This window comes from Chiloscyllium plagiosum, unplaced genomic scaffold (genome assembly GCF_037043375.1).
Source record: "Chiloscyllium plagiosum isolate Xiang-an unplaced genomic scaffold, Cpla_swu_hap1 HiC_scaffold_12, whole genome shotgun sequence".
Classification (NCBI taxonomy): domain Eukaryota; kingdom Metazoa; phylum Chordata; class Chondrichthyes; order Orectolobiformes; family Hemiscylliidae; genus Chiloscyllium; species Chiloscyllium plagiosum.
The window spans coordinates 100971147-100990126 of NW_028270150.1; the positions used below are offsets into that span (position 1 = coordinate 100971147).

At 49.9% G+C, this 18980-nt stretch overlaps 1 protein-coding gene across 1 annotated transcript in view; it reads left to right on the forward strand.

Moving 5' to 3' along the window:
* Nucleotides 1–2465: 2465 nt before the first annotated feature.
* Nucleotides 2466–18980, forward strand: part of adprhl1 (ADP-ribosylhydrolase like 1) — a 210296-nt gene continuing 193781 nt past the window's right edge. Inside the window, exon 1 of the mRNA XM_087992419.1 lies at nt 2466–2730. Within this exon, the coding sequence (XP_087848545.1) occupies nt 2517–2730 (214 nt within the window). The 5' untranslated portion in view covers nt 2466–2516. The remainder of the gene's footprint in view (nt 2731–18980) is intronic.

Here is an 18980-nt window from a genome sequence, read left to right on the forward strand (position 1 = left end):
GGGCGGCTGTGGATGCCTCTGCTGCAGCTGGAGAGGGTGGGGGAGGGGTTCCTGCTTGCTGAGAGCTGCGGGCTCCCTTCCCTTTGGTCATTTTTGCTAAATATTAGACTGTTTAAATGTAATACTAAGCAACTAATTAAATTAAACAGCTGTTATGAATGATTTGGTGAGTGTGATGGGGGTGGGTGACCCACTTTACCCAAGTCTTGGTAAGAGCACTATAGACTCAGACTTGCTGGGTCGCCGCCATCTTGGATCCCCGCCTGGTTTAGCTTTAAACAAAGCCTGGCAGTTAACTGGCAGTTATCCTCCAAATAGTGCATTCTCCATGACAACGCCTCAACTAATCAGACTCCACTTGCCAACCAATCAGCATTCTCTTCTCGTAAAATGTAAAAAAATGTTGTCACTCTTTACACTGGTATTTCTTCAGAATTTTCCTGATGAAGTCAAGATAATGAGTTTTGACAAAGTGTGTTTTTTTTCAGTAATATTCAAAGATATTAGTGCATTAGCAACAGTTCAGAGAAGTTTTGCTAGACTATTATCTGGAATGGGTGAATATCTCATGAGGGAAGGTGGACAGGCTGGACATATAATCAGGCTATGTTGCCAATATGTTTCATTGAGCCTATATGTAGATTGAAATCACTAAGAATTTTTGTTGTATCTTTCACAAAAGCCCACATTATTTCTTCCAGATACCCCTCACGGTTACCATTCAGAGCCAATAAATTACTTCCACAAATGACTTCTTCCCTTTATTATTTCACATCCCTTTCCCAAACCATTCTGCACTTTGATCTCCATAACCAGCTGTAAGATACTCTCCAAGCCACACGACACTCTGATTTGGAAATATATCACCATTCTTTCAGTGTCAATCGGTCAAAACGCTGGAAATCCCTCCTGATCAGCACCGTGGATCTGCCTCCAGCACATGGACTGCAGTCAGTTCAAGAGGGTCGCTCACCACCACCATATCAAAGGACAGTTAGAGATGGGCGATAAATGCTGGACATTTAATGTCCAACATTCCATTAAAGAATTCGGAAGGAAAAAGAGAATGAAGTGCTGCCATGTCAGATTTTGAACGACTGAAGGGAGCAAAGTAGTTCTCACATCGGCAGTTCTCAATAACAAGGTGAAGAGAGGATGTGAGGCCACGGGGAGAGTTCCAGGTGAAGGGACGATATTGGACATGGAGGAAAGGGTCTGTTGATCAGGGTGAAGATTCCAGGTCAAAGAAGAGGCAAAGGCAATGGAGGAAGAGCTGAATGTCACACCTAATAAGAAATTAATGAAGGTGGTGAAGTAACGGCAGAAAGCCATTGGTAAGTATAAATTCTTCCGGGTCAGAAAGAGGAAGGTCAAAGGATATTGTGAATAGGGTCATGGGGTATAAAATATAAAGTAGGGTCAGAGGAAAGTGAAGAGAAAGGAAGATCCAGTGAGGGGCTTAATAGCATAGGAGCTGTTGCTGCTTTGTAAAAAGACCAAGAATGCGAAGGCATGGGTTTAAAGAGATTTTCAACAGAAGCAAATAGGATGTGAGAAAAATATTTCACACAGTGCGTAGCTATGGGTCTGGAATGCACTGGAAGTTTAGTGGAGGTATGTTCAATTGAGGCATTGAAGAGGGCATTGGATAATTATTCAGATAGAATTGGAATGAAACTGGAGCAGGATAATTTTAAGATAGAAAAATAAGATACTTTAGGTATTACAAATCTGAAATAAAGACAGAAAATGCTGAAACTATTCAGCAGGCCAGGCAACATCAGTGAAGAGGGAAGCAGCGTTAACATTTTAGGTCAGTGATCTTTAACAAGCGCTGGGAAAACTTAGCAATGTAATAATTTGCGGAAGTGCAGGGGGTAGGGTGAGCAAAGCTGTCAGACTTGCTGAGTGGAAGCGAGGTCCAATGGCAGGTGCTGGGGCAAAGAGGGTGGAAATGAGAAGTAAAGGAATTAAAGATGTGTCCAGAGGCGGTGTGAATGGTAGAATTGTGAATTGGTGCTGAAATGCTTTATTCCGTATGCTCACAGTGAATCTATTCCTTTGCAAGTTCTGATGGCCTGTGACCAATCATTGGGACATGTTCAGGATATTACGTGATGCTGAGTGAACTGATGTGTCTGTACTTGGTATTGTTCCTAATGGTCTGGCTCAAGTGGTCAAGGAACACTAAATAAAAATGAAATGACAAATAACAGTAATCCTTGATTCATGGCTTAATGTACGACTGTAGTACCATGCCACATTTGGTTTCCGAGTTGTTAAGGAATATAAAGTGTGTATAAACTAATTGTTATCTCCTGAGTTGCCATTTCCAAAAATACACCAGCAGCCTGCAAAATCCAGAGATAACAACAGCTAATCCACATAAGGTTATCATTGCCTTTGATTGAGTCACTGCATATAATCAGCTAAGCAGTAACAGAGCTGTTCCTGAGGGACTGGCTGTACTGTCTAAAGCAGTGGCCAAGGCAGGTCTCAGCACACATCCACTTACAATGGAACATTACAGGGCTGCCATGGTGCTGGGGGGAGTTGGAGATGCTCTGGGCTACAGGAAGTCCATGTGGGAGAACTGCCCTTCAGGTGTGACGATTCTAGAAGAACTGAAAGTTCTGGGTGGATTGGAAAGCATTACCTTAACAGAGGACAACTGGCCAGTCAGTGACGATACAGTTATGCACATAGTAACAGCAGAGGCACTTATATCCGGTAAGAATCTAGCAAGCGTTTGACGTTTTATTACAGTGCCGCTCTGAAGGAGTGCTGCACTGTTGGAAGAGTAAACCTGAAGGAGTGCTGCACTGTTGGAAGTGTAGCCCTGAAGGAGTACTGCTCTGTTGGAAATGGAGCCCTGAAGGAGGACTGCACTGTTGGAAGTGTAACCCTGATGGAGTACTGCACTGTTGGAAGTGTATCCCTGAAGGAGTACTGCACTGTTGGAAGTGTAGCCCTGAAGGAGTACTGCGCTGTCGAAAGTGTAGCCCTAAGGGAGTACTGCGCTGTTGGAAGTGTAGCCCTGATGGAGTACTGCGCTGTTGGAATTGTAACCCTGATGGAGTACTGCGCTGTTTGAAGTGTAGCCCTGAAGGAGTACTGCACTGTTGGAAGTGTAGCCCTAAGGGAGTACTGCGCTGTTGGAAGTGTAGCCCTGATGGAGTACTGCACTGTTGGAAGTGTAGCCCAGAAGGAGTACTGCACTGTTGGAAGTTTAGACATGAAGGGGTACTGCACTGTTGGAAGTGTAGCCCTGAAGGAGTACTGCACTGTTGGAAGTGTAACACTGAAGGAGTACTGCACTGTTGGAAGTGTAGCCCTGATGGAGTACTGCACTGTTGGAATTGTAACCCTGATGGAGTACTGCGCTGTTGGAAGTGTAACACTGAAGGAGTACTGCACTGTTGGAAGTGTAGCCCTGATGGAGTACTGCACTGTTTGAAGTGTAACCCTGATGGAGTACTGCGCTGTTGGAAGTGTAACCCTGATGGAGTACTGCACTGTTAGAAATGTAACCCTGAAGGAGCACTGCACTGTTGTTAGTGTAACCCTGATGGAGTACTGCACTGTTGGAAGTGTAGCCCTGAAGGAGTACTGCGTTGTTGGAAGTGTAGCCCTGATGCAGTACTGCTCTGTTGGAAGTGAAATCCTGATGGAGTACTGCACTGTTGGAAGTGTAACCCTGATGGAGTACTGCACTGTTCGAAGTGTAACCCTGATGGAGTACTGCGCTGTTGGAAGTGTAACCCTGATGGAGTGCTGCGCTGTTGGAAGTGTAGCCCTGATGGAGTACTGCACTGTTGGAAGTGTAACCCTGATGGAGTACTGCACTGTTGGAAGTGTAGCCCTGATGGAGTACTGCGCTGTTGGAAGTGTAGCCCTGATGGAGTACTGCACTGTTGGAAGTGTAACCCTGAAGGAGTACTGCACTGTTGGAAGTGTAACCCTGATGGAGTACTGCGCTGTTGGAAGTGTAGCCCTGATGGAGTACTGCACTGTTGGAAGTGTAGCCCTGATGGAGTACTGCGCTGTTGGAAGTGTAGCCCTGATGGAGTACTGCGCTGTTGGAAGTTTAGCCCTGAAGGAGTACTGCACTGTTGGAAGTGTAGCCCTGATGGAGTACTGCGCTGTTGGAAGTGTAGCCCTGATGGAGTACTGCACTGTTGGAAGTGTAACCCTGAAGGAGTACTGCGCTGTTGGAAGTGTAACCCTGAAGGAGTACTGCACTGTTGGAAGTTTAGCCCTGATGGAGTACTGCGCTGTTGGAAGTGTAGCCCTGATGGAGTACTGCACTGTTGGAAGTTTAGCCCTGAAGGAGTACTGCACTGTTGGAAGTGTAGCCCTGATGGAGTACTGCGCTGTTGGAAGTGTAACCCTGAAGGAGTACTGCGCTGTTGGAAGTGTAACCCTGAAGGAGTACTGCACTGTTGGAAGTTTAGCCCTGATGGAGTACTGCGCTGTTGGAAGTGTAGCCCTGATGGAGTACTGCACTGTTGGAAGTTTAGCCCTGAAGGAGTACTGCACTGTTGGAAGTGTAGCCCTGATGGAGTACTGCGCTGTTGGAAGTGTAACCCTGAAGAGTACTGCACTGTTGGAAGTTTAGCCCTGAAGGAGTACTGCACTGTTGGAAGTTTAGCCCTGATGGAGTACTGCACTATTGGAAGTGTAGCCCTGAAGGAGTACTGCGCTGTTGGAAGTGTAACCCTGAAGGAGTACTGCACTGTTGGAAGTGTAGCCCTGAAGGAGTACTGCGCTGTTGGAAGTATAACCCTGAAGGAGTACTGCACTGTTGGAAGTGTAGCCCTGAAGGAGTACTGCGCTGTTGGAAGTATAACCCTGAAGGAGTACTGCACTGTTGGAAGAGTAACCCCGAAGGAGTACTGCGCTGTTGGAAGTATAACCCTGAAGGAGTACTGCACTGTTGGAAGTGTAGCCCTGAAGGAGTACTGCGCTGTTGGAAGTATAACCCTGAAGGAGTACTGCACTGTTGGAAGTGTAACCCCGAAGGAGTACTGCGCTGTTGGAAGTGTAGCCCTGATGGAGTACTGCACTGTTGGAAGTGTAACCCTGAAGGAGCACTGCGCTGTTGGAAGTGTAGCCCTGAAGGAGTACTGCGCTGTTGGAAGTATAACCCTGAAGGAGTACTGCGCTGTTGGAAGTGTAGCCCTGATGGAGTACTGCACTGTTGGAAGTGTAACCCTGAAGGAGTACTGCGCTGTTCGAAGTGTAGCCCTGATGGAGTACTGCACTGTTGGAAGTGTAACCCTGAAGGAGTACTGCACTGTTGGAAGTGTAACCCCGAAGGAGTACTGCGCTGTTGGAAGTATAACCCTGAAGGAGTACTGCGCTGTTGGAAGTATAACCCTGAAGGAGTACTGCACTGTTGGAAGTGTAGCCCTGAAGGAGTACTGCGCTGTTGGAAGTATAACCCTGAAGGAGTACTGCACTGTTGGAAGTGTAACCCCGAAGGAGTACTGCGCTGTTGGAAGTGTAGCCCTGATGGAGTACTGCACTGTTGGAAGTGTAGCCCTGATGGAGTATTGCACTGTTGGAAGTGTAACCCTGAAGGAGCACTGCACTGTTGGAAGTGTAGCCCTGATGGAGTATTGCACTGTTGGAAGTGTAACCCTGAAGGAGTACTGCACTGTTGGAAGTGTAGCCCTGATGGAGTACTGCACTGTTGGAAGTGTAACCCTGAAGGAGTACTGCACTGTTGGAAGTGTAGCCCTGAAGGAGTACTGCGCTGTTGGAAGTATAACCATGAAGGAGTACTGCACTGTTGGAAGTGTAACCCCGAAGGAGTACTGCGCTGTTGGAAGTGTAGCCCTGAAGGAGTACTGCGCTGTTGGAAGTATAACCCTGAAGGAGTACTGCACTGTTGGAAGTGTAACCGTGAAGGAGCACTGCACTGTTGGAAGTGTAACCCTGAAGGAGCACTGCACTGTTGGAAGTGTAACCCTGAAGGAGCACTGCACTGTTGGAAGTGTAACCCTGATGGAGTACTGCACTTTTGGAAGTGTAGCACTGAAGTAGTACTGCGCTGTTGGAAGTGTAGCCCTGAAGGAGTACTGCACTGTTGGAAGTGTAGCCCTGAAGGAGTACTGCGCTGTTGGAAGTGTAGCCCTGATGGAGTATTGCACTGTTGGAAGTGTAGCCCTGATGGAATACTGCGCTGTTGGAAGTGTAGCCCTGAAGGAGTACTGCGCTGTTGGAAGTGTAGCCCTGATGGAGTATTGCACTGTTGGAAGTGTAGCCCTGATGGAGTACTGCACTGTTGGAAGTGTAGCCCTGATGGAGTACTGCGCTGTTGGAAGTGTAGCCCTGATGGAGTACTGCACTGTTGGAAGTGTAACCCTGATGGAGTACTGCACTGTTGGAAGTGTAGCCCTGATGGAGTACTGCGCTGTTGGAAGTGTAACCCCGAAGGAGTACTGCGCTGTTGGAAGTGTAGCCCTGAAGGAGTACTGCGCTGTTGGAAGTATAACCCTGAAGGAGTACTGCACTGTTGGAAGTGTAACCGTGAAGGAGCACTGCACTGTTGGAAGTGTAACCCTGAAGGAGCACTGCACTGTTGGAAGTTTAGCCCTGATGGAGTACACCACTGTTGGAAGTGTAACCCTGAAGGAGCACTGCACTGTTGGAAGTGTAACCCTGAAGGAGCACTGCACTGTTGGAAGTGTAACCCTGAAGGAGCACTGCACTGTTGGAAGTGTAACCCTGATGGAGTACTGCACTTTTGGAAGTGTAGCACTGAAGTAGTACTGCGCTGTTGGAAGTGTAGCCCTGAAGGAGTACTGCACTGTTGGAAGTGTAGCCCTGAAGGAGTACTGCGCTGTTGGAAGTGTAGCCCTGATGGAGTATTGCACTGTTGGAAGTGTAGCCCTGATGGAATACTGCGCTGTTGGAAGTGTAGCCCTGAAGGAGTACTGCGCTGTTGGAAGTGTAGCCCTGATGGAGTATTGCACTGTTGGAAGTGTAGCCCTGATGGAGTACTGCACTGTTGGAAGTGTAGCCCTGATGGAGTACTGCGCTGTTGGAAGTGTAGCCCTGATGGAGTACTGCACTGTTGGAAGTGTAGCCCTGAAGGAGTACTGCGCTGTTGGAAGTGTAGCCCTGATGGAATACTGCACTGTTGGAAGTGTAGCCCTGATGGAGTACTGCACTGTTGGAAGTGTAGCCCTGATGGAGTACTGCGCTGTTGGAAGTGTAGCCCTGATGGAGTACTGCACTGTTGGAAGTGTAGCCCTGATGGAGTACTGCGCTGTTGGAAGTGTAGCCCTGAAGGAGTACTGCACTGTTGGAAGTGTAGCCCTGATGCAGTACTGCTCTGTTGGAAGTGAAACCCTGATGGAGTACTGCACTGTTGGAAGTGTAACCCTGATGGAGTACTGCACTGTTCGAAGTGTAACCCTGATGTAGGACTGCACTGTTGGAAGTGTAACCCTGATGGAGTACTGCACTGTTGGAAGTGTAGCCCTGATGGAGTACTGCGCTGTTGGAAGTGTAGCCCTGATGGAGTACTGCGCTGTTGGAAGTGTAGCCCTGAAGGAGTACTGCACTGTTGGAAGTGTAGCCCTGATGCAGTACTGCTCTGTTGGAAGTGAAACCCTGATGGAGTACTGCACTGTTGGAAGTGTAACCCTGATGGAGTACTGCACTGTTCGAAGTGTAACCCTGATGGAGTACTGCACTGTTGAAAGTGTAACCCTGATGGAGTACTGCACTGTTGAAAGTGTAACCCTGATGGAGTACTGCGCTGTTGGAAGTATAGCCCTGAAGGAGTACTGCACTGTTGGAAGTGTAACCCTGATGGAGTACTGCACTGTTGAAAGTGTAACCCTGATGGAGTACTGCGCTGTTGGAAGTATAGCCCTGAAGGAGTACTGTGCTGTCGGAAGTGTAACCATGAAGGAGTTCTGCACTGTTGGAAGTGTAGCCCTGAAGGTGTTCTGCGCTGTTGGAAGTGTAACCCTGATGGAGTACTGCTCTGTTGGAAGTGTAACCCTGATGGAGTACTGCGCTGTTGGAAGTGTTGCCATGAAGGTGTTCTGCGCTGTTGGAAGTGTAACCCTGATGGAGTACTGCGCTGTTGGAAGTGTAACCCTGATGGAGTACTGCACTGTTGGAAGTGTAGCCCTGATGGAGTACTGTGCTGTTGGAAGTGTAGCCCTGAAGGAGTACTGCACTGTTGGAAGTGTAGCCCTGATGGAATACTGCGCTGTTGGAAGTGTAGCCCTGAAGGAGTACTGCACTTTTGGAAGTGTAGCCCTGAAGGAGTACTGCACTGTTGGAAGTGTAACCCTGATGGAGTACTGCACTGTTGAAAGTGTAACCATGATGGAGTACTGCGCTGTTGGAAGTATAGCCCTGAAGGAGTACTGTGCTGTCGGAAGTGTAACCATGAAGGAGTTCTGCACTGTTGGAAGTGTAGCCCTGATGGAGTATTGCACTGTTGGAAGTGTAACCCTGATGGAGTACTGCACTGTTGGAAGTGTAGCCCTGATGGAGTACTGCATTGTTGGAAGTGTAGCCCTGATGGAATACTGCGTTGTTGGAAGTACAGCCCTGATGGAGTACTGCGTTGTTGGAAGTGTCGCCCTGATGGAGTACTGCACTGTTGGAAGCGCAGCCCTGATGGAGTACTGCGCTGTTGGAAGTATAGCCCTGAAGGAGTACTGCACTGTTGGAAGTGTAACCCTGAAGGAGTACTGCACTGTTGGAAGTGTAGCCCTGAAGGAGCACTGCACTGTTGGAAGTGTAACCCTGAAGGAGTACTGCACTGTTGGAAGTGCAGCCCTGAAGGAGTACTGCGTTGTTGGAAGTGTAGCCCTGAATGAGTGCTGCACTGTTGGAAGTGTAACCCTGATGGAGTACTGCACTGTTGGAGTGTAACCCTGATGGAGTACTGCACTGTTGGAAGTGTAGCCCTGATGGATTACTGCGCTGTTGGAAGTGTAGCCCTGATGGAGTACTGCGCTGTTGGAAGTGTAGCCCTGATGGAGTACTGCACTGTTGGAAGTGTAGCCCTGAAGGAGTACTGCGCTGTTGGAAGTGTAGCCCTGATGCAGTACTGCTCTGTTGGAAGTGTAGCCCTGAAGGAGTACTGCGCTGTTGGAAGTGTAGCCCTGATGGAGTACTGCGCTGTTGGAAGTGTAGCCCTGAAGGAGTACTGCGCTGTTGGAAGTGTAGCCCTGATGGAATACTGCGTTGTTGGAAGTACAGCCCTGATGGAGTACTGCGTTGTTGGAAGTGTCGCCCTGATGGAGTACTGCACTGTTGGAAGCGCAGCCCTGATGGAGTACTGCGCTGTTGGAAGTATAGCCCTGAAGGAGTACTGCACTGTTGGAAGTGTAACCCTGAAGGAGTACTGCACTGTTGGAAGTGTAGCCCTGAAGGAGCACTGCACTGTTGGAAGTGCAGCCCTGAAGGAGTACTGCGTTGTTGGAAGTGTAGCCCTGAATGAGTGCTGCACTGTTGGAAGTGTAACCCTGATGGAGTACTGCACTGTTGGAGTGTAGCCCTGATGGAGTACTGCACTGTAGGATGTTTAGCCCTGAAGGAGTACTGCACTGTTGGAAGTGTAACCCCGAAGGAGTACTGCGCTGTTGGAAGTGTAGCCCTGATGGAGTACTGCACTGTTGGAAGTGTAACCCTGAAGGAGCACTGCACTGTTGGAAGTGTAACCATGAAGGAGCACTGCACTGTTGGAAGTGTAACCCTGAAGGAGCACTGCACTGTTGGAAGTGTAGCCCTGATGGAGTACTGCGCTGTTCGAAGTGTAGTGCTGAAGGGGTCCTGCACTGTTGGAAGTGAAACCCTGATGGAGTACTGCGCTGTTGGAAGTGTAGCCCTGAAGGAGTACTGCACTGTTGGAAGTGTAGCCCTGATGGATTACTGCACTGTTGGAAGTGTAGCCCTGATGGAGTACTGCGCTGTTGGAAGTGTAGACCTGATGGAGTACTGCACTGTTGGAAGTGTAACCCCGAAGGAGTACTGCACTGTTGGAAGTGTAGCCCTGATGGAATACTGCGCTGTTGGAAGTGTAGTCCTGATAGAGTACTGCACTGTTAGAAGTGTAGCCCTCATGGAGTACTGCGCTGTTGGAAGTGTAGCCCTGAAGGAGTACTGCACTGTTGGAAGTGTAGCCCTGAAGGAGTACTGCGCTGTTGGAAGTGTAGCCCTGATGGAGTACTGCACTGTTGGAAGTGTAGCCCTGATGGAGTACTGCACTGTTGGAAGTGTAGCCCTGATGGAGTACTGCACTGTTGGAAGTGTAGCCCTGATGGAGTACTGCACTGTTGGAAGTGTAGCCCTGATGGAGTACTGCACTGTTGGAAGTGTAGCCCTGATGGAGTACTGCACTGTTGGAAGTGTAGCCCTGAAGGAGTACTGCACTGTTTGAAGTGTAACCCTGATGGAGTACTGTGCTGTTGGAAGTGTAGCCCTGATGGAGTACTGCACTGTTGGAAGTGTAGCCCTGATGGAGTACTGCACTGTTGGAAGTTTAGCCCTGATGGAGTACTGCGCTGTTGGAAGTGTAGCCCTGATGGAGTACTGCGCTGTTGGAAGTGTAGCCCTGATGGAGTACTGCGCTGTTGGAAGTGTAGCCCTGATGGAGTACTGCACTGTTGGAAGTGTAGCCCTGATGGAGTACTGCACTGTTTGAAGTGTAACCCTGATGGAGTACTGCGCTGTTGGAAGTGTAGCCCTGATGGAGTACTGCACTGTTGGAAGTGTAGCCCTGAAGGAGTACTGCGCTGTTGGAAGTGTAGCCCTGAAGGAGTACTGCGCTGTTGGAAGTGTAGCCCTGAAGGAGTACTGCGCTGTTGGAAGTGTAGCCCTGATGCAGTACTGCTCTGTTGGAAGTGTAGCCCTGAAGGAGTACTGCGCTGTTGGAAGTGTAGCCCTGATGGAGTACTGCGCTGTTGGAAGTGTAGCCCTGAAGGAGTACTGCGCTGTTGGAAGTGTAGCCCTGATGCAGTACTGCTCTGTTGGAAGTGAAACCCTGATGGAGTACTGCACTGTTGGAAGTGTAACCCTGATGGAGTACTGCACTGTTCGAAGTGTAACCCTGATGGAGTACTGCACTGTTGGAAGTGTAACCCTGATGGAGTACTGTGCTGTTGGAAGTGTAACCCTGATGGAGTACTGCGCTGTTGGAAGTGTAACCATGAAGGAGTGCTGCGCTGTTGGAAGTGTAGCCCTGATGGAGTACTGCACTGTTGGAAGTGTAACCCTGATGGAGTACTGCACTGTTGAAACTGTAACCCTGAAGGAGTACTGCGCTGTCGGAAGTGTAACCATGAAGGAGTTCTGCACTGTTGGAAGTGTAACCCTGATGGTGTACTGCGCTGTTGGAAGTGTTGCCCTGATGGAGTACTGCACTGTTGGAAGTGTAGCCCTGATGGAGTTCTGCACTGTTGGAAGTATAGCCCTGAAGGAGTACTGCGCTGTTGGAAGTGTAACCCTGATGGAGTACTGCTCTGTTGGAAGTGTAACCCTGAAGGAGTACTGCACTGTTGGAAGTGTAGCCATGATGGAGGACTGCACTGTTGGAAGTGTAGCCCTGAAGGAGTGCTGCACTGTTGGAATTGTAACCCTGAAGGAGTACTGCACTGTTGGAAGTGTAGCCCTGAAGGAATACTGCACTTTTGGAAGTGTAGCCCTGAGGGAGTACTGCACTGTTGGAAGTGTAACCCTGATGGAGTACTGCTCTGTTGGAAGTGTAACCCTGAAGGAGTACTGCACTGTTGGAAGTGTAGCCATGATGGAGGACTGCACTGTTGGAAGTGTAGCCCTGAAGGAGTGCTGCACTGTTGGAATTGTAACCCTGAAGGAGTACTGCACTGTTGGAAGTGTAGCCCTGAAGGAATACTGCACTTTTGGAAGTGTAGCCCTGATGGAGTCCTGCACTGTTGGAAGTGTAGCCCTGAAGGAATACTGCACTTTTGGGAGTGTAGCCCTGAGGGAGTACTGCACTGTTGGAAGTGTAACCCTGAAGGAGTACTGCACTTTTGGAAGTGTAGCTCTGATGGAGTACTACGCTTTTGGAAGTGGAGCGCTGAACAAGTACTGCACTGTTGGAAGTGTAGCCCTGAAGGAGTACTGCACTGTTGGAAGTGTAGCCCTGATGGAGTACTGCATTGTTGGAAGTGTAGCCCTGATGGAATTCTGCGTTGTTGGAAGTACAGCCCTGATGGAGTACTGCGCTGTAGGAAGTGTAACCTTGAAGGAGTACTGCACTGTTGGAAGTGTAGCCCTGATGGAGGACTGCACTGTTGGAAGTGTAGCCCTGAAGGAGCACTGCACTGTTGGAAGTGTAGCCCAGAAGGAGCACTGCACTGTTGGAAGTGCAGTCCTGAAGGAGTTCTGCACTGTTGGAAATGTATCGCTGATGGAGTACTGCGTTGTTGGAAGTGTAGCCCTGAAGGAGAACTGCACTGTTTGAAATGTATCCCTAATGCAGGACTGCGTTGTTGGAAGTGTAGCCCTGAAGGAGTACTGCACTGTTGGAAGTGTATCCCTGATGGAGTACCGCGTTGTTGGAAGTGTAGCCCTGAAGGAGTACTGCGCTGTTGGAAGTGTATCCCTGATGGAGTACTGCGCTGTTGGAAGTGTAGCCCTGAAGGAGTACAGCACTGTTGGAAGTTTATCCCTGATGGAGTACTGCGTTGTTGGAAGTGTAGCCCTGAAGGAGTACTGCGCTGTTGGAAGTGTAACCCTGATGGAGTACTGCGCTGTTGGAAGTGCAACCTTGAAGGAGTACTGCACTGTCGGAAGTGTAGCCCTGAAGGAGTACTGCATTGTTGGAAGTGTAGCCCTGAAGGAGTACTGCACTTTTGGAAGTGTAGCCCTGAAGGAGTGCTGCACTGTTGGAAGTGTAGCCCTGAAGGAGCACTGCACTGTTGGAAGTGTAGCCCTGAAGGAGTACTGCACTGTTGGGAGTGTAGCCCTGATGGAGTACTGCGCTGTTGGAAGTGTAGCCCTGAAGGACTACTGCGCTGTTGGAAGTGTAGCCCTGAAGGAGTCCTGCACTTTTGGAAGTGTAGCCCTGATGGAGTACTGCGCTGTTGGAAGTGTAGCCCTGCAGGAGTACTGCACTGTTGGAAGTGTAGCCCTGATGGAGTACTGCACTGTTGGAAGTGTTGCCCTGATGGAGTACTGCACTGTTGGAAGTGTAGCCCTGAAGGAGTACTGCGCTTTTGGAAGTGTAGCCCTGAAGGAGTACTGCACTGTTGGAAGTGTAGCCCTGAAGGAGTCCTGCACTGTTGGAAGTGTCGCCCTGATGGTGTACTGCGCTGTTGGAAGTGTAACCCTGATGGAGTACTGCGCTGTTGGAAGTATAGCCCTGAAGGAGTACTGCACTGTTGGAAGTGTAGCCCTGAAGGAGTACTGCACTGTTGGAAGTGTAGCCCTGAAGGAGTACTGCGCTGTTGGAAGTGTAGCCCTGAAGGAGTACTGCACTGTTGGAAGTGTAGCCCTGAAGGAGTACTGCGCTGTTGGAAGTGTAGTCCTGATGGAGTACTGCACAGTTGGAAGTGTAGCCCTGATGGAGTACGGCACAGTTGGAAGTGTAGCCCTGATGCAGTACTGCACTGTTGGAAGTGTAGTCCTGATGGAGTACTGCACTGTTGGAAGTGTAGCCCTGATGCAGTACTGCACTGTTGGAAGTGTAGCCCGGAAGGAGTACTGCACAGTTGGATGTGTAGCCCTGATGGAGTACTGCACTGTTGGAAGTGTAGCCCTGATGGAGTACTGCACTGTTGGAAGTGGAGCCCTGATGCAGTACTGCACTGTTGGAAGTGTAGCCCTGATGGAGTACTGCACTGTTGGAAGTGTGGCCCTGATGGAGTACTGCACTGTTGGAAGTGTAGCCCTGAAGGAGTCCTGCACTGTTGGAAGTGTAGCCCTAAGGGAGTAATGCGCTGTTGGAAGTGTAGCCCTGAAGGAGTACTGCACTGTTGGAAGTGTAGCCCTAAAGGAGTACTGCACTTTTGGAAGTGTAGCCCTGAAGGAGTACTGCGCTGTTGGAAGTGTAACCCTGAAGGAGTCCTGCACTGTTGGAAGTGTAGCCCTGATGGAGTACTGCGCTGTTTGAAGTGTAACCCTGAAGGAGTACTGCACTGTTGGAAGTGTAGCCCTCATGGAGTACTGCGCTGTTGGAAGTGTAGCCCTGATGGAGTACTGCGCTGTTGGAAGTGTAACCCTGAAGGAGTCCTGCACTGTTGGAAGTGTAGCCCTGATGGAGTACTGCACTGTTGGAAGTGTAACCCTGAAGGAGTCCTGCACTGTTGGAAGTGTAGCCCTGATGGAGTACTGCATTGTTGGAAGTGTAGCCCTGATGGAGGACTGCGCTGTCGGATGTGTAACCTTGAAGGAGTACTGCGCTGTTGCAAGTGTAGCCCAGATGGAGTACTGCGCTGTTGGAAGTGTAGCCCTAAAGGAGCACTGCACTGTTTGAAGTGTAACCCTGAAGGAGTACTGCGCTGTTGGAAGTGTAGCCCTGATGAAGTACAGCTCTGTTGGATGTGTAGCCCGAAAGGAGTACTGCACTGTTGGAAGTGTAACCCTGAAGGAGAACTGCGCTGTTTGAAGTGTAACCCTGAAGGAGTACTGCGCTGTTGGAAGTGGAGCCCTGAAGGAGTACTGCGCTGTTGGAAGTGTAGCCCTGAAGGAGTACTTCGCTGTTGGAAGTGTAGCCCTGAAGGAGTACTGCGCAGTTGGAAGTGTAGCCCTGAAGGAGTACTGCACTGTTGGAAGTGTAGCCCTGATGGAGTACTGCGCTGTTGGAAGTGTAGCCCTGATGGAGTATTGCACTGTTGGAAGTGTAGCCATGAAGGAGTACTGCACTGTTGGAAGTGTAGCCCTGATGGAGTACTGCGCTGTTGGAAGTGTAGCCCTGATGGAGTATTGCACTGTTGGAAGTGTAGCCATGAAGGAGTACTGCACTGTTGGAAGTGTAGCCCTGATGGAGTACTGCACTGTTGGATGTGTAGCCCTGATGCAGTACTGCACTGTTGGAAGTGTTGCCCTGATGGAGTACTGCACTGTTGGAAGTGTAACCCTGATGCAGTACTGCACTGTTGGAAGTGTAGCCCTGAAGGAGTACTGCACTGTTGGAAGTGTAGCCCTGATGGAGTACTGCGCTGTTGGAAGTGTAGCCCTGATGGAGTACTGCACTGTTGGAAGTGTAGCCCTGATGGAGTACTGCGCTGTTGGAAGTGTAGCCCTGAAGGAGTACTGCACTGTTGGAAGTGTAGCCCTGATGGAGTACTGCACTGTTGGAAGTGTAGCCCTGATGGAGTACTTCGCTGTTGGAAGTGTAGCCCTGAAGGAGTACTGCACTGTTGGAAGTGTAGCCCTGATGGAGTACTGCGCTGTTGGAAGTGTAGCCCTGATGGAGTACTGCACTGTTGGAATTGTAGCCCTGATGGAGTACTGCACTGTTGGATGTGTAGCCCTGATGCAGTACTGCACTGTTGGAAGTGTTGCCCTGATGGAATACTGCACTGTTGGAAGTGTAACCCTGATGCAGTACTGCACTGTTGGAAGTGTAGCCCTGAAGGAGTACTGCACTGTTGGAAGTGTAACCCTGAAGGAGTCCTGCACTGTTGGAAGTGTAGCCCTGATGGAGTACTGCACTGTTGGAAGTGTTGCCCTGATGGAGTACTGCACTGTTGGAAGTGCAACCCTGAAGGAGTCCTGCAATGTTGGAAGTATAGCCCTGATGGAGTACTGCGCTGTTGGAAGTGTAACCCTGAAGGAGGACTGCACTGTTGGAAGTGTAACCCTGAAGGAGTACTGCACTGTTGGAAGTATAGCCCTGATGGAGTACTGCGCTGATTGAAGTGTAACCCTGAAGGAGTACTGCACTGTTGGAAGTGTAGCCCTGAAGGAGTACTGCACTGTTGGAAGTGTAGCCCTGATGGAGTATTGCACTGTTGGAAGTGTAGCCATGAAGGAGTACTGCATTGTTGGAAGTGTAGCCCTGATGGAGTACTGCGCTGTTGGAAGTGTAGCCCTGAAGGAGTACTGCACTGTTGGAAGTGTAGCCCTGATGGAGTACTGCGCTGTTGGAAGTGTAGCCCTAAAGGAGCACTGCACTGTTTGAAGTGTAACCCTGAAGGAGTACTGCGCTGTTGGAAGTGTAGCCCTGATGGAGAACAGCTCTGTTGGATGTGTAGCCCGAAAGGAGTACTGCCCTGTTGGAAGTGTAACCCTGAAGGAGTCCTGCACTGTTGGAAGTGTAACCCTGAAGGAGTACTGCACTGTTGGAAGTGTAACCTTGAAGGAGTACTGCATTGTTGGAAGTGTAGCCCTGATGGAGTACTGCGCTGTTGGAAGTGTAGCCCTGAAGGAGTACTGCACTGTTGGAAGTGTAACCTTGAAGGAGTACTGCATTGTTGGAAGTGTAGCCCTGAAGGAGTACTGCGCTGTTGGAAGTGCAGCCCTGATGGAGTACTGCACTGTTGGAACTGTAACCCTGAAGGAGTACTGCACTGTTGGAAGTTTAGCCCTGATGGAGTATTGCGCTGTTGGAAGTGTAGCCCTGATGGAGTACTGCACTGTTGGAAGGATAGCCCTGATGGAGTCCTGCACTGTTGGAAGTGTAGCCCTGATGGAGTCCTGCACTGTTGGAAGTGTAACCCTGAAGGAGTACTGCACTGTTGGAAGTTTAGCCCTGATGGAGTCCTGCACTGTTGGAAGTGTAACCCTGAAGGAGTACTGCACTGTTGGAAGTTTAGCCCTGATGGAGTATTGCGCTGTTGGAAGTTTAGCCCTGATGGAGTACTGCACTGTTGGAAGTGTAGCCCTCAGGGAGTACTGCACTGTTGGAAGGATAGCCCTGATGGAGTCCTGCACTGTTGGAAGTGTAGCCCTGAAGGAGTACTGCACTGTTGGAAGTGTAGCCCTCAGGGAGTACTGCACTGTTGGAAGTGTAGCCCTGAAGGAGTACTGCACTGTTGGAAGTGTAGCCCAGAAGGAGTACTGCGCTGTTGGAAGTGTAACCCTGAAGGAGTACTGCGCTGTTGGAATTGTAGCCCTGATGGAGTACTGCACTGTTTGAAGTGTAACCCTGAAGGAGTACTGCACTGTTGGAAGTGTAGCCCAGAAGGAGTACTGCGCTGTTGGAAGTGTAACCCTGAAGGAGTACTGCGCTGTTGGAATTGTAGCCCTGATGGAGTACTGCACTGTTGGAAGTGTAGCCCTGAAGGAGTACTGCACTGTTGGAAGTGTAGCCCAGAAGGAGTACTGCGCTGTTGGAAGTGTAACCCTGAAGGAGTACTGCGCTGTTGGAAGTGTAGCCTTGAAGGAGTACTGCACTGTTGGAAGTGTAGTCCTGATGCAGTACTGCACAGTTGGAAGTGTAGCCCTGATGGAGTACTGCACTTTTGGAAGTGTAGCCCTGAAGGAGTACTGCACTGTTGGAAGTGTAGCCCTGAAGGAGTGCTGCACTGTTGGAAGTGTAGGCCTGATGGAGTACTGCGCTGTTGGAAGTGTAGCCCTGAAGGAGTACTGCACTGTTGGAAGTGTAGCCCTGAAGGAGTACTGCGCTGTCGGAAGTGTAGCCCTAAGGGAGTACTGCGCTGTTGGAAGTGTAGCCCTGATGGAGTACTGCGCTGTTGGAAGTTTAGCCCTGATGGATAACTGCACTGTTGGAAGTGTAGCACTGAAGGAGTACTGCGCTGTCGGAAATGTAGCCCTAAGGGAGCACTGCGCTGTTGCAAGTTTAGCCCTGAAGGAGTACTGCACTGTTGGAAGTGTAGCCCTGATGGAGTACTGCACCGTTGGAAGTGTAACCTTGAAGGAGTACTGCATTGTTGGAAGTGTAGCCCTGAAGGAGTACTGCGCTATTGGAAGTGCAGCCCTGATGGAGTATTGCACTGTTGGAACTGTAACCCTGAAGGAGTACTGCACTGTTGGAAGTTTAGCCCTGATGGAGTACTGCGCTGTTGGAAGTGTAGCCCTGATGGAGTACTGCACTGTTGGAAGGATAGCCCTGATGGAGTACTGCGCTGTTGGAAGTGTAGTCCCGAAGGAGTACTGCATTGTTGGAAGTGTAGCCCTGATGGAGTACGGCGCTGTTGGAAGTGTAACCCTGAAGGAGTCCTGCACTGTTGGAAGTGTAGCCCTGATGGAGTACTGCACTGTTGGAAGTGTAACCTTGAAGGAGTACTGCATTGATGGAAGTGTAGCCCTGAAGGAGTACTGCGCTGTTGGAAGTGCAGCCATGATGGAGTACTGCACTGTTGGAACTGTAACCCTGAAGGAGTACTGCACTGTTGGAAGTTTAGCCCTGATGGAGTACTGCGCTGTTGGAAGTGTAGCCCTGATGGAGTACTGCACTGTTGGAAGTGTAGCCCTGATGGAGTACTGCACTGTTGGAAGTGTAGCCCGAAGGGAGTACTGCACTGTTGGAAGTGTAGCCCTGAAGGGGTACTGCACTGTTGGAAGTGTAGCCCTGAAGGAGTACTGCACTGTTGGAAGTGTAGCCCTCAGGGAGTACTGCACTGTTGGAAGTGTAGCCCTGAAGGAGTACTGCACTGTTGGAAGTGTAGCCCAGAAGGAGTACTGCGCTGTTACAAGTGTAACCCTGAAGGAGTACTGCGCTGTTGGAATTGTAGCCCTGATGGAGTACTGCGCTGTCGGAAGTGTAGCCCTAAGGGAGTACTGCACTGTTGGAAGTGTAACCTTGAAGGAGTACTGCGCTGTTGGAAGTGTAGCCCTGATGCAGTACTGCACAGTTGGAAGTGCAGCCCTGATGGAGTACTGCACTTTTGGAAGTGTAGCCCTGATGGAGTACTGCACTTTTGGAAGTGTAGCCCTGAAGGAGTACTGCACTGTTGGAAGTGTAGCCCTGAAGGAGTGCTGCACTGTTGGAAGTGTAGGCCTGATGGAGTACTGCGCTGTTGGAAGTGTAGCCCTGAAGGAGTACTGCACTGTTGGAAGTGTAGCCCTGAAGG